A 17,801-nucleotide genomic window follows, 5' to 3' on the forward strand; every position below is an offset into this window, starting at 1 on the left:
TTGCCAAAAGTCTTACCTCAAATATACTATCCGTTTTCTGCACAAGTGGTTTGCAGTTCTCATAAAGGAAGTTTTTCTAGGACAGTGTTTCCAGTAAAATGAAAATCAAGCTACTGCATTGTGGACTGCTTTATTCTCTCAGTCCCTTATCTGCTTACTTATACACAGAGGAGATGCATCACAAAATCGTCACTCCTTGTGATGGAAAGCATCTACATAAGTAAAGATAAGCAATGTAAGTTAAAGAGAACAAGAATATTCCAGATGTACCCATTATCTAATCTGTTTTTTGTTTCTGGAGTGATTTGATTGACAGTTCGAGTTTGGGAGAGACAACCAGATCCTTGGAACATTCCTGTGATTAAGCAGGCTTCCCCCTGACAAAGGAATGGGAAAAGCCTTCTCTTGCCATGCGTTACTCACATGTTGTTCTCAGACCACGGTGCTGCTCCTAAACTGGGTGTAACTGGAATTAGACATTCGCTATGAGACAAAATTATTCCTCCCCACACACTAGATCTACAACATAATTCATCCAAACTTTAAACTGCACTGACTTCCTTCCTATGTTCTAAATGGATTCAACTGATACAGGAGAATTACACTCCAGTCTGCAGCACAGATGTTCAAGCTGAAAGGCTATTCCCGCTCGGTCACAGTGCTAGGATCATTACCACAGCTGCTAATTGAGCACAAAATCTTAATGGCCCTTTTGGTTTCGGTTCTTAATGTGATTACGTTTCAATTAGTTAGGCCTGTACTTTTCCCTCTTCGTTCTTTTAAAATTATTCCACAGTTGAGAAAAGGGGGGACGAATCCAGATCCAAACATTTTAAACCAAACCACAGTTCTGGGAGGGACGGACTAGTATAGGGGGGGGTCAGCCTTGGGGCTCGTAATTGAGAGATTGTGGGTTTGAGCCCCTGCTGCAGAAAGTGCTGTTATACCTTGATGGAGATGCTTCACTCCACTTGCTGTAGTCCACCCAGCTGTAAAAGCGAGGACCAGAATTTCTGGGGGTGCTCCCCGTGACAGACCTATGTCTAAGAAGAAGAATTATAATAATAATTATAATAATAATAATTGCCTGCACTTATATAGCGCTTTTCTGGACACTCCACTCAGAGCTCTTTACAGGTCATGGGGATCCCCTCCACCACCACCAGTGTGCAGCCCCACCTGGGTGATGCACCAGTCCGCTCCCCACACACCAGCTCTCAGTGGGGAGGAGAGCAGAGCGATGAAGCCAGTTCAGAGAGGGGGATTATTAGGAGGTCATGATTGGTAAGGGCCAATGGGAAATCTGGCCAGGACGCCGTGCGCTTTAATCATGTGCGCTCTAGTCCGCTTATCAGCAGTCCAAGACCCAGGAGGAGCTCTGTGCTGATGGGCCCCTGTGGCCCTGGCCTGGGCTCGCTCTCCTTCTAGAGCGGTGCCCCAAAGCCTCTGAGCCTCCCTGCAGCAGGTCGACAGGAGCGAGCTGCTCCGACTCGTCTGCCTTCATCTGCTGGTCTAGGTCTCAAAGACACACAGTGCCAATATCCAAAGTAAATAAAGAAGCACAATACTGCAAGATGACAGATGAGAAAGTGAGAATATTCGCATCTGCTGCTCGCATCAGAACTTCAGTCTCTTGTTACCTCACCGGTACAGACAGACAGCTATGAATCTAGTTCTTAGAATGGCTTTGGCAGCTTAAGTGATCATTTTATTTTAGCCTTTAATTGAATCATTTTTAAAAAGTGATACAAATCCTAGAATGCATATTTTTATTAGGCCGGTGTTGAAGTAAGTATCAGTAAGGGGTTCTCATGCTAAGAAATTGGATTTGCCTATTTCATTCATCACTGTTTGGTGAGATTAGCCCTGTAAATCTGCATAAATTTATACCAGCGACTTCTTCCCTATCTCCAGGACTAGAATATCAAACTGTACAAATGTACTTACTGTATATCATATCTATACCACTTGTAAATGATTACAAATACTGTCAGGTCAGTGGTGGTCGGCTGAGATAAAGTAGAAGGATTATTCAAAAATATGCTTCTCCAACGCTGGGAATGTAACTTTGCAAGGTTACGTTGTTTGTACTGGAAAATGCTTGAATGTCTGGCATATTAACAGGCTGCTGAGCTGTGTTTTAAGCTGTATTTGTTTTGATCCAGCGGAAAGAAAGCTCTATTAAAAATCCTTACATCAAACTGGTTGACCATGAAGCCCGATACCCACCTCCTGAAACTGACTTCTGATCTTTTTTGGTACTGAACTTATCAAAGCAGAGAGTCCTGTAGCTGCAGCAGGAGTTTTCAGAGACAGACGGGTGTCCCTGTGACTGATCTAGCAGTCTCAGCTGCCAGGAATTAAAAGGAACTTGAACCAAGTATACAGAAAACAGCCCATTAGCCCTCCTGACCAGGAACACACTGCAGTATCCTCACTCTCCCTGGGCTTAATTCCCAAACCATGAACCAAAGTGAAACACTCAAGGGACAACAAGGCACTTGTAAACATATGAAACGCTAATGTTCATAAAAACACATCTAGATTAAGTATCTGGATAATTCAATTCGTAGTGTGCACTAACAACCAATTCTTTCAGAATAGAACCCTTTGCAAGTGCAGTAATTACACTGAAACACCTAAAAGCCCGGGGAATATTACTTGTAATTCTCAGTTTACCCATACACACAACATGTAACAAGATTCATTTCAGCATAACTGTTCCAGCTTCTCTAGTTTCTAGCAATATCCTCACACTCAACCAGGTGTCATTTACAGAAAGGGTGTTCCATTTATATCCACAAGATGGTGCTGTTTTGGTAACTTGTTCATTTTTCTTTCACAGATAGCTTTTTCATTGGCACTGCATCAATTTTATCCAAGGCTAAATTCCCACTGCAGAACCAACTGCAAATTTAAATGAACTTTTCTGCCACTTTGATTTTGAGAAAGAGATGAATAGTTATGTCCGATAGGATCTTCAATGAAGAGGAAGCTACTTACCCTGACGATCTGGGTATGCTGGCGTTCCACTGCCAAGTGCAGAGCCGTCTGCTGGTTCACATTCTGAATGTCCAGATTGGCACTGCCCTGCAGGAGCAACACACACACACACATCAGGCATGGGTGTGCTCGCAGTACCTCGCAACGTCCCATGCAGTCCCCCCTTTTGTGAAATTAAAAACGATACACCTCCATGAGCAAAAGACGTCTAAGGGAGAGAGAAGATATGGGAAACGTCCGCAAAAGCTGGAGAGAAACAAACTGGTACACACAGACGTGGTGCGGTTGGCCAGAGCCCTCTCAAGCTGCTTGGGGTCCAGCAGCTTCCAAGCCTGTCCACAGATTTTCAATAGGATTCAAGTGGGGACTCTGGCCCATGCAAGGACATCACACTCTGTCATTCTTAAGCCACTGCAGTGCAGCTCTGGCCTTGAGCTTTGGATCACTGTCCTGTTGAAAGGGGTTTTGACAGTTTTAGGTCTGAAGCAGGTTTTCCTCTAGGACTTGCCAGTACTTTGCTCCATCTATATTCCCACCAAGTCTTACCAAGCCCCCCCAGTACCTGCTGGTGAGGAGCAGAGCTATAACATACTGTAGTGCTGCTGGACAGCAGGGATGGGGCTGACTGAGCGATGCACCACGACGGGTTTGTGTTAAATTGAAGACTATGCATTGAGACGAAGAAGTTCCAGTTTTGCCTTGTGTGACATTACAGTGAAAAACTCATATGGGTATACAAAAACCCATCAGATTAGGGAGGACTTAATTTTCTCTTCCCATCACCTTCACAGAAGAGATCGACTTCCACAGGCACGAGAAACGCCACTCGAAAACTACTGAAGCTAAATAATAAAACAAAACAACATGACGGCATGAAAACCATCATAATTAAGCTTTGTTTGAGTTTAAATTTTCACAATGTAAAGGACCGAGCACAACCAGGTTAACTTGATCAAAGATATTACACAGGTTTGAAAAACTCACTTCTCCTGCACTAATGCCAGAAACCAATGTATTCTTTCAGAATGATTCAAGAACCGAGATTTTTTTTATTGAGTACTTTGCCACGGTTTTTCCTTTCTTATTGCTATCAAAAGGCACATCTGGAGCAGAGATGTACCATTTCCATACTTCTAAGCTTTACCAAAGATTCACCAAAATCACACCCATAGCAAAAAAAAAGAATATTTTCTGCAATGGAAATGTTGAGGGTGCCTATCAAATAATGACCATGTACAAGGTTTCCTTGCAACTGACCATGATACAGAAGCAGACCAGGAAAACCATCAGCTCCCCTTACACAAAAGCCTTTTGGACTATATGAGTATGTGTGCAATGGAACTACGAAATAAAAATTTAATTTACTTCTCATTTCAACAGCAGATGTGCTGAAAAACTGAACATATTAATCAGTGTTGTAATTAAGTGCATATGAGCCAGCCCCTGTGGTCCTGGTCAGACCCTAAAGAAGACCCAGCTGAGTGCCGCAACACCTCTCCCTTCTTCACACTGCTAGACTGCCTCAGCCCCCACCAACCCCACAAATTACGGCTTTTATGATACCGCCTGCATTCAAAATAAGCACATTCATATTTAATTACAAGAACAACTCTGCTGAGGAGCTCAGGTGGGAAAGAGACAGAGAAGACTCCTGGGTTATGTTTCCTTGCATTTATATAGCACTTTTCATCCCTGAAGGTAACGTGTTTTGCATATACAGGAGGCGACCCACTTCATTCCCCACACCCACATGGGTGACACATGGCAGCCAGTAGCAGCCAGTATCTTTTAGAAGCCTCCTTAAACAGCAGAGCAGGTGAAGAATCACTTCACCAGCTCAGTTAAGGGGAAACCTTGGGCTAGTGCAGATATTACAGAGTGGAATTTAGCCAGGACACAGGGGTTAACACTAACAGCACTGATCCTTCAAACAGGACTACGGGCTCTTCAATGGCCAAGGAGCAAGAACATTGATTCAAACACGGTTAGATGCCGCATGACACTGATGGCATCACCGACCTCCTAGATTCTGGTAAAAGCAGACGTATAGCCTATTTGAAACTCAAGAGCACAATCCCACAGTTCTGTGGAAATAGTTCATAGCAATTTCTCTTCTTAAAAAAATCATCGGAATACTCAGGCACGCAGATGCAGTGCTATTTGAGTCTCTAGATTAACAACCCTTGCCAGGTCTCTCCGGTGAAGCAATTCAGAATTGAAGAGGTGTAAGAGGAATGCAGGTAGCTTACTGTAGGAACACTGTCTTCCCGTACAGCTGGTAGAAATCAGTGATGGGGCTAGTTAAAGACACTTTCCATGCCTTTTGCAAACCTGTCTTTTAGACAGGAAGGAAGGAAGAGGACATGAGCTTTCCCCCACAATGCAGCTGAATTTCAAATTAGGGGCTCAACACCTCAGGCAGCACAGTGGCTCTGTAGTCAACACTGCTGCTTCACAGCACTGGAGCCCTGGGTTCGGTTCCTGGGGTGCTGTCTGTGTGGAGTTTGTATGTTCTCCCCAAGTTCATGGGGGTTCCTCTGGGTGCTCTAGTTTCCTCACACAGTCTAAAAACACTGGTACTGTAGGTTAATAGGCTTCTGGGAAAACTGACCCTAGTGTGAGTGTGTGTGCTTGTGTGCCCTGCAATTGACTGGGTTCCTGTCCAGACGCGTCCTGCTTGCTGGGACAGGCTTTATCTTCTCGCAACCCTGTACTGGATAAAGCACTTAGAAAATGGGTGGATGGGTGTGATACCTTTCCCCAGATGACCAGGGAGAGTGACAGGCCTCTAGCGCTGGGACCGAGGTCTTACCTGGTGCACCAGGAGCTCTGCCACCTCCACGTGATTGTTGAGGGCAGCTAAGTGCAGGGCAGTGTAGCCATCGTCCTTCTTCTCATCCACAATCCAGGGCCTCGGCAGCTTCGAGAGCAGGACTCGCATGGCACTGCGGGGACACAACAGCATTGTGAGAACTGACTGGCACTGCAGGAAGATACCAGCATTGTGAGAGATCACCCTGGCACCGCAGGGACACAACAACACTGTGTGAGAACAGTCTGCCACCACAGGGACACGACAACACTGCGTGAGAACAGCCTGGCACCACAGGGACACGACAACACTGCGTGAGAACAGCCTGGCACCGCAGGGACACGACAACACTGCGTGAGAACAGCCTGGCACCGCAGGGACACGACAACACTGCGTGAGAACAGCCTGGCACCGCAGGGACACAACAACACTGCGTGAGAACAGCCTGGCACTGCAGGGACACCCAGCACTGTAAGAGAACAGCCTGGCACATCAGGGACACACCAGCACAGCGTGACAACAGCCTGGCACTGCAGAGACACACCAGCACTGCGTGACAACAGCCTGGCACTGCAGAGACACACCAGCACTGCGTGACAACAGCCTGGCACTGCAGAGACACACCAGCACTGCGTGACAACAGCCTGGCACTGCAGAGACACCCAGCACTGCGTGAGAACAGCCTGGCACTGCAGAGACACACCAGCACTGCGTGACAACAGCCTGGCACTGCAGAGACACCCAGCACTGCGTGAGAACAGCCTGGCACTGCAGAGACACACCAGCACTGCGTGACAACAGCCTGGCACTGCAGAGACACACCAGCACTGCGTGACAACAGCCTGGCACTGCAGAGACACCCAGCACTGCGTGACAACAGCCTGGCACTGCAGAGACACCCAGCACTGCGTGACAACAGCCTGGCACTGCAGAGACACCCAGCACTGCGTGACAACAGTCTGGCACTGCAGAGACACCCAGCACTGCCTGGGACGCAAACAGATGCTAGACAGGGGCATGCATTGGTACATCAGAATGCAGTACAGGCAGGAAAGTAAAAATCAAAAGAACTAATCGCCATGACACAGGTAAACTTCATTAAGGAAGAGCAGCAAATTCCCAGAAACCAGAGAACAAGTTAAAAAAAATGGTCATGTGAACACCACACAAAAACACAAGAACAACATTCTCAGTAGTCAATTTGAATGGAAGATTTTTTTTTCCCCGAGTTGGTGTTTCTCTCCACCCAGCAAGTCTCCAAATGCTTAAGTTTAATTAAAACAATAAATCTCCCCTAGGTGATCTATTAAGCTGGCATGCATGCATAAAAAAAAAACTTATTATGCTAGTTTTCTGCATGAGAAGGACTACAAAATATCTTAAAAATCATATGGATTGCAGACAGTGTATAAAACAACCGATGCCGTTCTTTTCCTATGAGAGTGACACAATCCAGTTTTCTGAGGCGCGGTGCTCCGGAGACCTCCCTGCTGTGCAGGTTTGGTTCCGCGGCCAGGCGCGGAGCTCTGCTGAGCGTCGGGGAGACCGGTACCTCGAGAAGGGGCCCACACCCGGCCACAGGCCCACCTCGCACTCCCAGCCATGTGGCACCGACACCCACCCCGCGCAGCCCCGAGACAACAAAAACTTCCTCACTTTCTAAAATATATTTTTTTTGTCTGAGATTCGAATTGATCTCAAGCCCTCTTGTTGCTGTACTGGTCTCTATACCGTATGACCACATGATGTCTAGGTGGTGCTAAGAGGATCGCTGCAGAATTCATTTCGCACAGAAAGTGCATGAGAGCGCACTCAAGGGATCGCTCTCAGGAGACCCTATCGATCCCAGCAAACTGGACTGAACCCACATGTCATCCCACGAGCAGGGAGAACAGGTCACACATGGCCGTTGAGTTGCAGCTGTGACTGAGATGAGACTAAACTTCACTTAACAGGCAGCAGAGAGCAGAGAAGCGCAGAAGCATGGGCTTGCAGATTAAAGACAACACACAAAATCCAAGGACAGCTTTCAAAGTGGCTGACCCCTACTCAGAATCCGCTCCATTATTACAGACAAATGCTTCACACAAAAGAATTTATTTAAATAACAAGTAGCTCTCTAATTTCTGTTATGGCAAAAGTAGAGATGAAGCAGTGCTGCGTACATTATGGAAAGCAAACTCCGCCTCCCACGAAAGGACTACTTTGTTTAGATTTGAAAAAATCAGCACGTTTTCTGTGGATGGAACTACGAATGCTGACAAAAAACCAACACCTTCTGTGCTGTTACCAGCAGTCGGTAATATAATGCTTCTGCTAAAAAAACAACAGATTCAAGATTCAAGCTGGCATTGGAAGTCAGGCATAGCTTTGGAGATTGAGGATGGGGGACTTGGAGAACTCCTCACTGACTCGGTGAGCATGAAGACGTATTATATACTGTATATGGACACCAATGTTTCCACCTTGTAAGCCTGCTCTCTCAAACTCTTAGTCGCTAAGCAGGGCTGGGACTGGCCAGTACTGGGATGGGAGATCACTGGGTTGCAGCTGCACGTACTGTTTGTGGACCAACAGGTGGCACTCCTCCCTCTGAACCAGACTCTGCGATCCAGCTCCCCCAGTACGGCGACTGAGGACAATGTGCTGCTCGATGTTGTGTCTTTCAGATGAGACACAAAGCAATGTTCAAAGGAGTGGGGGATGTTTACCCCTGTGACTCGGGTAAATCCCACTCCTGGATGACAGATTCCAGCCTCCCTTAAGTTCCTCCTGCAAGGAATTGTGAAGCAGTCTACTGTGTAGTGGGTCTGCTGGTACACAGCTCTTTTCACACCCTTTGGAATGAAGAACGCTACATAAATGCAATTATTTTGACAATCACATGTGTACCCTGAAATATAGTAGCATTTGCATACCACCAGTGCAGAACAATAATTGTCTGGCATTAGGTTAGAGGACTCGAGCTCTAGGACCTTTTAATGCTCAGCATTACATTTCTCTGTCCTCTTGTCCCTAAAAAACATCTCCTGGCATCTGCTGGTTCACATCCCAACCTCGGAGAACACACGCCGTCCCCCTTCTCAGATCCTCCCCCCCCGAACTCCACACCAGACTCCTCTCTGCCTCTCACTGGGGATAACCTATCTAAATAATTTTTTTAAATTAAATAGATATGGATTGATAGTCTCTATACATACACAGCGAATGGCTGAACATAAATATTAATGCAGATTACCGATGGTGCTGCAATGCAGTTTGCCGCTTGCCAGAAAAGCAAAAAGGAGAACCTTCTCTCTATTATTTAAAAATAAATTCTATCAGGCTTGAATCAAATCGGTCCATTATGGAGGGGCCCCTGTAAGCATTTTCGGGTATTAAATTATTGACTTGCGCCAGGCGTCAGCAGAATGACACCAGGGTTCCTGGCGCAGTAAGCGGGGTGTTTCACCTTGCGAGAACGCTCCAACACAGGAGGCACAGCCCCATTTAACCGGCTCATCCAGTGATGCACTGGGCTCCCGCGGGAATCCAGCGCAAGCCGAGGCTCCGGCCGGACGTCGGGGAGAAGGCGGAGCCCCCAGTCCCTCGCTCCGGCCGGACGGGCCTGCTGGGCAGCAGCAGCGCTCGGGCTCCGGACTGCGGCGGCAGCAGGCAGGCCTGACGAGAGGCAAGGCCGCCCGCCCCCCTCGGCGACCACCGCACGTCCAAAACGAGCCAAACTCGCGGGAACTTCCCTGGGTCCGTCTGGGCCTGCTGTCTGCTTTTTTCTCCTTCCTAAGCAGTTTTACTTTTAAACTCTGGCATTCGCAGCCAGCTGTCTCTTACGCTGTGTGCAAGAGGAAGCCCACATGGAGTTCGACGTAAATGAACAAAAACGGGTTCTGCCACCCAGCCCTTCCTTTCTCCTGTGGTGATCTGTTTCACTTTGATTAAGTTTTTTTTAATTAAACCACCACAGTACAATAACTACACATAAGAACTCAACTCTCAACTCTTTACAAGTTGTAAATATCTAAGCAAATCTGTTCAAGACCCACTTCTTCAATTACACTTAACAGAGACAATCGGTACCGAGAGGACAAAACCACCACTTTGCACATTTCATTGTGTTTTCAGTTTGACCCTATTTCTCCTCAGCCCAACGGCTTAGTGCACTGGCCAACAAGTCGTTTCTTATGAACCGTGCGTGAGGTACTGGAGTCCGGTTTTCATGGCACATTTCATCAAAATCCAGCAGCACGGCGTAAAGTTCCAAAACGGCACGCTGCCCATACAGAATTCATCACTCCTGCAGGTGGGCCTGCAGCCTCATGCGAGAGACAATGCTCACGTTCATGAACGTTGCCCTCATCTCACGGCACCGTGGGCGAAAAACGCGTAGCTCCGCTTTCAAAGACCCCTCTGGCTGGCGAGCTCAGCCAAGACTGCAGATCTGAGCTCCTCTACCCCTAAAATATCTCAAGACACCCTGAAGAGCAAACCACTTAGCATCCCCTTCAGAAGGGGGACACGGGCACTCCTTACAGACCAGATCAGTCCTTCCCTCCTCTCCCTGGCGTCTGTAACGAAATGAGTCCGCAGGCGAGGAGGATGAGCTCTGCAGCAGCAACCCCAATGGCTTGACTCTTGAGAGTTGGCCTGCGGGCTAGCAAGATGACAGCTATTGCTTCCCTCCACAGTGCGGCCGCACGAAATGAAAGATCGGGGGCGCGACAGTCTGGTCTCCAGGAGTGAAAGGAATGGCCTGGCGAGTCTGGGCCGCTACACCAGCCATGCCCAGTATCGCCCCCCAGCTGGTGGGGGCAGACACGCAGGAGGGCGGCGGCACAGCCCGCTGCCAGCTGTTTGACAAGGGAAACAGGAAGAAACGCAAGGGGAACTGCAGCATCTACACACGGCCACGCCGTGTAACTCAACGCTTATTAAAAGCAATGCTGCCAGCATCAAGTGCGGCCAGCACGCTGAGGGAAATCAGACACTCGTTCAGGCAGACAAGCTATCCTGAGGGAAAATGGCTCTTGTCCAGAGACCAGCAGAAAAGGACCACATTCTTACAAAGGCTTCAACCCTTACGTTTCTTTTTAACGCAGATAAGACCTGAAACATGGCTCAGGTACAGCTTACACACATCAATCAGAAGTAGGTAATCATGAGAACGTGCCGGACCCAAGAATCGGCTTAAAGCTTTCATTCAACTTGCACTTTAATACTGAAAACTAAAAAAGTGACGGATATGGATGTGCCTTTTCCATAAGAAAAAATGACAGACAGATTCAGGTCAACACAGTTGGTATTGTAACACTGCACATTTAACAAATACTTTTACATAACATTCATGTAGAACTTATACCTTTGTGTAGTGGGAGTGTCTTTAAGAAGCTCAAAGCCTGACAAAAACATTTTTGTTTGAAGTTTTCAATATGCTGGCCGAGAGGCAACAGTGAAAAACTGAGATGGTTTGCCCATTGGATCTTAAGAATTACAACAGTAATAATTAAAACTGCACAGAGCAGCTTGAGCTGAGTTTACTAAAATGGTTTTCCCAGCATTTCAAACCACCAGTGACTTGGATCATCATTAATGTTGAGCCCTGAGGATAAAAAAAATGATTGTCTGAAATGATTTCAAAAAAGAGAAGACTCCGTGTTTCTTTTCCAGTCGATTTAACTCGGCTCAAAGCAGATGTGGATGCATGTCTACCGCAGAGCTCATGCTCTCTGGGCTCCTCGGGTCTGCTGTGTCCTCCGAACACAGTTCACTGCTACACCGCTTCGGAAATCCCATCTTTAACTGAGGAAGGATTAACATGACAACATGCACCGAGGCCGCCTGTGCAGAAACCCGACAAGGAGATGGGACAGGAGCTCCTCCTGCATGATCATTGCACCAGCCTGCGCTGCCAGGTGAACGTGACGAAAAGAGAAGAAACGAAACTGTCCAATAAGAGCCTTTTCCTGACGCGGTGCGGCCCGAGAAAGCTCTGTCCACAGTGACCTTCGCTGCCTTTCCCTAGTTAGAATTGTGTGCATTTGTGAAGACGAATTTACATAAACTGGAAGCTAGACTGCCACACTTACATGACACTTCATTACCTGCATAAGTGCAGACCTTTATTTACATCTTTGCCAACTGCTACAGAAGCCAAGGGGAAGAGAACACACTTTCACACAGACAGGCTGCATTTTTCATCTTCCGGAAAAGCAGATATTATACTTCACTTCAATTAACCTTAATTTATTTTGCATTATGAAGACTCCCTTTTAATACCAATCAATTAATACAATGGCAGAGAGAGAGAAGGACCCAATGGCACAACATTATTTATATCCCATTACTTCTAGGTGACCTAATTCTTTTCTCTTTCCTTCAGCCATTTTTTTCCAAGAGTAAGAAGAAAGGTTTTCTACAGAAATTAGCCGTGCTAAACTAAAGAACAAGAAGGGAATCTTTGTGGTCTGAAAAATCCTTTAGAAGATGCACTTTTACATAAAACAATGCAAAATAATATACTAAAATATCACAGATATATCACTCAGTCACCACTATCTCAACCACCAGTTTACAATGTTTGACTTTACAGTATTATATAAAGAAAACATAAAGCTATTCTGAACTGTTTCTGTGATGATGTATGAAAAGTCTACCATGAGGCTCGATAGCCACCAGCTGCCAGGGCACATTAAGCAATTATTTTATTTAAGTAGCAAAAGTTTTGGTTAAAGACTGCAGACAGCTTGCACCCTGCACCTCAAGCTGTTGATTTGAACAGAAATATTATAGCTTACTCTGCAATAAGCCCCATAAATCTGCTTAAAAAAAACATTCTCTGTGTGCAAGAAAATGTACACAACGTGAACTTTACTGGGATTTTGAAATGAAAGGTTGGTATTTACTGATGCTTGACTTGTTCAGAACGAGAGAAAACTGTTTTGATGTGAAACCTGCTTATTCTGTGACCATACACAGCACTGCCAAAATCTGAACAGGGTTTCTTCACTGCAGTGCGCTCCTTGCCTCAACAAGGTTGCTTATCTGATTCTGTGTAAATAGTGAAGTCTTATTTAGACTTGAGCTAACCAAGACAGACTACACACACACTGCAGGAGTCAGTCATCTTGACTGATAAACATGCCTTCCCTTATAGATTAATTTACAGCGACTACAGCCTTCTGCTGTGCTCAGGAGAGAAGATGGCAGGTCAGGTTTTATGAAGCACACTACTGAATCAAGAGGTCTTAATGAAAGATGAGCTAAAGGATGCCGAGAACCTCGTTTTAAATCATGGACACAATTTATTTGGCCCTGCCTTCCTGCTGAACGGCTTACACAGTAGAACTGATTATAGGGTGCTTTATTAAGCGTCCCATAAAAGCTGCACAAACTTTAAAAATTGTAGTCTGATGTAAATCTCTGTAAGTACCCTTCACCATAAAATCTCACGCTTTATATATTTTATTTGTAAATTCCCAAGCAGCAGAAGGACACTACCATATAAGGAACAGGCTATTTGACCAAGCCTGCTGCTTATGCTGACTAACGGTTAGTGTTTGGTGTCTTATTAGCCTGACAAACTTATCAGAGGCTCAGAACCACAGTCCCTTAAAGCAAAAGTGTTAAGAAGGGTTTCTTATTGCACACAAGCATGCATTTGTGTGCGGCAGACTCTGAACCAATACAATGGCAGTCATCTGACATGTGTCTGACCTCCACATCTAGGCTGGTTACACACACAGTCTTCCCCCGACCACCAAGGTCCATTTCGGACTTCTCCGATAACACAGCTGGCGCCCCTCTCAGACCCGACTCACTTCCACATGTCAAGTGTCAAGGGCTCGTCAGCATGAGGCAGCCTCTGAAGTACACCTCGTTTCATTATTTCTTAAATGCAGCAAAACTAGGAATGTGATCCCACCGCTACACATTGCTGCACAAAAACCCTTCACAGGCTCTTGACTAATTGCTGAATCTGTGCAGGCTAGGCTAGTCCCTCAGGTTAGACACATCCTGATGCCTTTTCCGTTTTAAATAAGCCTTTTAAACTCCTCTCCAAGCGGAACATGCTAAAAAGATTATTCATGTAACATTACTCATGATACATTTAGTTTACTTGGACAGAACATGTTTATGGCCCGTTTACTGTTTTTCATCTGTGTTTTTGTTCTCAGCGATGTGGTTTTGTTTGGTATGTGTTGTATGTTGCGCTGCTTGCTAATTAAATTGCCCCCACTGGGGATGAATCAAGTATTTTGACTTGAATTCTGATTGTTGCAAACAAATCTATTAACGCTTGGCCTTATAATAAATGTTAAATCCATTTTAATCATGAATGTGACAATCCTAAACTTTGTTCCAGCCAGAAACATATATATATTTTTTACAGTTGCAGACTAAGTATTTAACCCTCAAAGAAAATGGGTAGGATAGCACTGTGCACGTTTTTGTTATGGGAAATGAATTCCAAAATAAAATTAGTAACTTGAAATGGATCTTCATTACTTTACCAATATGAATGATAAAATAAAAAAGGGAAAATAAAAATCCATTTAAAACATCTGCTCTTTGTTGCCTCCATAATCAATAAAATATGCTGTGGGTTGTAAATCACATTTATCTACAGCATTTAGTATTACTACTGCACTAAAGAAAAGTGCTGAGCTTCGGAGTTTGAAGGGGGCATCAAAATTGAATTCAACTCCTTCCACGTTTCGCAGTTCCTGCGATCAGCCACTGCCGAGCCCAGACTATGAGCCACCCCTGCTATACGTAGACTCGCCATTTTCCAAGACCCCCTGCAGCCAGGCTGGGCAGCCCCAGACAACCGGACCGCCAAAGAGCCCCCTCTCACCTGCCTACAGGAGCATCAGTCAGGAGTCCCTGCGCCCCCCTCTCACCTGCCCACAGGACCACAGACACACTGAACCAGCAGGAGCGCGGATGAAACCTCACAGCACGTGGTCGGGGCCGAACGGGGAAACCGCTGATAACCGGAGCCATTCGACGCTCCTCGGCCCCCCGTGAGGCAGCAGGCGGCGAGAGCAGCCGAGCTCTCCGATCACAGCCATGCGGCCCTCTTTGGAAACCACAGCCGCCTGGAGGAAGAGCAGGGATCGAGCCAGTAAGCTCTGCACGGATACCCTGGGAGCAGCCAGGCAAGTCTGGAGGCTAGAGTCGGAATGCCCGAGGGGAGAAGACATTATTCACAATTCTGGTACCAATCCGCAGTAATTCCTTGCATTTGCACAGCGCTTTACACATCAGAGGGAGCCTCAATCAAGCAGCAGCCAACGGCCAGCAGCCCCAGTACACAAGCTATCAGGTCGAGCCGTGAGAAACAGCTACACCAGATGAACCTCAGTAGGGCAGATTATACCAGCAAGGGCGAGAATTTAGCTGCCCCACTGGGGTTAGCACACTTACTTTTAATCACAACGACGTGGATCCTCGGTTTAGTGCTCAAACTAAAGGCAATACCTCCCGCAGCACAGTGTCCCCAGTCCCTTTAGTGGGACAATGGTTATGAGGTCCAGAGGGAAGGTCCACCAACACCACTTACAGGCACCTACAGGTCCACCAACACCACTTACAGCAGCACCACACTTTTACCCAGAGGTCTCACATCCCACTAGTGACCTCTTCACCTTCTGAGAGCTGATGGGTTCTGGTTCCAAGGTGGTAACACTGTGTTACGTCTTTCAGCAGGCCTTCCTGTGTGCCACTGCTGAAGACAACCTCAAGCTTTCCGTCCAATATTTTATAACACGACGAATTACTGAAGTGAAACTAGAAAACATCTTTAACGCCAGAGACCGCTACAAAAGAACAAAAGAACTTGAAATGAAGAGGAAGTGAAGGTAAGGAAAGACAACTGCAATTCATTATGAGGAGGAAGATCTAAAGACAGATCTATAGACAAAAAGCACTCCAAAATTTCCATCTGATTTTATGTCAACTTGTAAGAAGACAGGTGTTTAGACTTCTAATCTTGTCTAGATTCTGCACCCTGAGCTAAAGATAAAGATAACTGCAAAATCTCTGCTGATCTTATAATGAATTAAAGCACTTATCATCCTTGTTATCATTGTCCTGGCACCGTTCATCTGAATTAAATTCTACTCTTGGGCAAATATGCCACCACTACACAACAGCAAACAAGCATCATTCTTTTAAAGAATGAAGAAGTGAAGACAAACGCATATACAGGAATCCCGCTAGCACGCCACTGAGACATAAATCATTTTTAATTTGTGCAGGCACTGAAAGCAGCATTTTATCTTTGAAGTCTTGACACTCAATCCTAAAATCAACATTTAATAAATGATTAAAAAGGCCTTTCCTTCAGAGCTCTTTATCTAGGTAAATACAAACGCAAGCTCTGAGGCAGGAGTACACATATCAAACCAAGTGTCTCCCATGCTGCTTCTGTTGCACCAAAATTTCTTCAGCCGACGCCTTTGTACATAATACATTAACATAACAACCGCGGCTGTGTCCTGAGCACGCTCTCGGCGGTGTTGAGAGATGGCTGGAAGGCGCTGACTGGAACCCTCTCCTCGTGGAAAGAGAGAGTGAAAGAGCCACGCTGCACAGCGGCAATGCATCAGCGGCTGCCTGGAGACACCAGGCCCGGCCACGCTCAATCACGTTCCCACCACCCGCCGCGCAGGGGCCCGACTCTGGATGTGACAGCCTTCGAAAAATAAGAATTAAAAAACCCTCCCAGGCAGGAACCTCCAGTCTGGTCAACGGAAGACGTAAGTCATGCCTTCTGACACGCACAGCGAGAACGGAAAGGCTTGCTTTTGTGCTGAGCCAAGGATTTGCAGCAACACACCACAGAAGTGGCATTTCATTCACGAGTCTGGGTTTTATGATCTCTCCTTGATCGTACGTCCGAAGGCTTTAAATTCCCGAGGACCACAAAAAGTGCACCTGTTGGAAAAAGCTCTTTTATACTCTGTGAGGAGGGGTGTGAGAGGGGCATTGAACCAGCCTCTTTATCCAAGTCAAATGTCAGAAGTGAAAATGCTTAAATTTAAATTACTTACAGAAGAAGGGAAGAAACATTTCACTGGTTCTTTTGCAAACACAACCCAGTGTTTATCTGTGCATCTCCTGGGATGCCCAGTATACTGGCACAGCATGACATCAGGAATATTCAATTTAAATATACCTGAGGAGCAGGAAAGTAAACATGTTTTTTTTTAGAAAATTACAGTGCTTCCACTGACACTAGACGGAAGGTGGTAACAATAGCAATAATGCTTTGCATTTTTATTGTGTTTCTGGCATCCCAAAGGACCCCTTCACAGATGCTACACTCTACAGATAGCAGGGAACCCACTTCATCCATCACTGAGAAGTGTGGCACCTAACTGGGCGAGACACAGCAGCCCTTCTCCACCAGCAACCTCACGACACAGCCCACCAGAGCCAGTGTGCCCCCAAAAACTGGAGTTGAGCCAGAACCCTGGGGCTACCGCCTACTACCAGCGCCATGGGACCTTTACTGACCAAGTACGTAAGACTTCTGGTGCAATGTCTCATGGGAAGGAGGGTATCACCTACAGCTCGTGCCCTCGCCGCTCCACCCCGCCGGTTCATCCTGCGACACGAACCCGGGTCTCCGGCGTAACGCAACAGGGAACCAGCAGCATGAGCTAAAGGAGACCTCCCCCAGAGCCCAGGCGGCTGAGGTCCCCGCTACGCGCAGGGAGGGCAATGACGTCACCGCGCCCAAACTAGCTCCGCTACAATGTCAGTCACCCTACTGTGGCATTCGTTTGGAAATTAGAGGGAAGAGCGCCACCTACTGATCGACCAACACAGCTTGCGGTTGCAATGGGATTTCCCTGGAGGTATCTCACCCAAAAACTGACCAGACTCAGCCTTTCGTAGCTTCTACGATCTCAAGAGATCAGGCTCCGTTTAGATTCTGACTGAGGGGAGCTCAGTCACAAGCCCACAGATGGTGCCTTTGCACCAC

At 46.5% G+C, this 17,801-nt stretch overlaps 1 protein-coding gene across 2 annotated transcripts in view; it reads right to left on the reverse strand.

The window, feature by feature from the left end:
* Nucleotides 1-17,801, reverse strand: part of mib1 (MIB E3 ubiquitin protein ligase 1) — a 104,873-nt gene that overhangs the window by 16,563 nt on the left and 70,509 nt on the right. For both annotated transcript variants that reach the window (XM_088642041.1, XM_088642040.1), the window contains exons 13-14: nt 5,816-5,948; nt 3,004-3,090 (exon numbers count right to left, since the gene is read on the reverse strand). In XM_088642041.1, the coding sequence (XP_088498167.1) occupies nt 3,004-3,090; nt 5,816-5,948 (220 nt within the window). The remainder of the gene's footprint in view (nt 1-3,003; nt 3,091-5,815; nt 5,949-17,801) is intronic.

The sequence above is a fragment of the Lepisosteus platostomus genome, chromosome 8 (genome assembly GCF_059453375.1).
Source record: "Lepisosteus platostomus isolate fLepPlt1 chromosome 8, fLepPlt1.hap1, whole genome shotgun sequence".
Classification (NCBI taxonomy): Eukaryota; Metazoa; Chordata; class Actinopteri; order Semionotiformes; family Lepisosteidae; genus Lepisosteus; species Lepisosteus platostomus.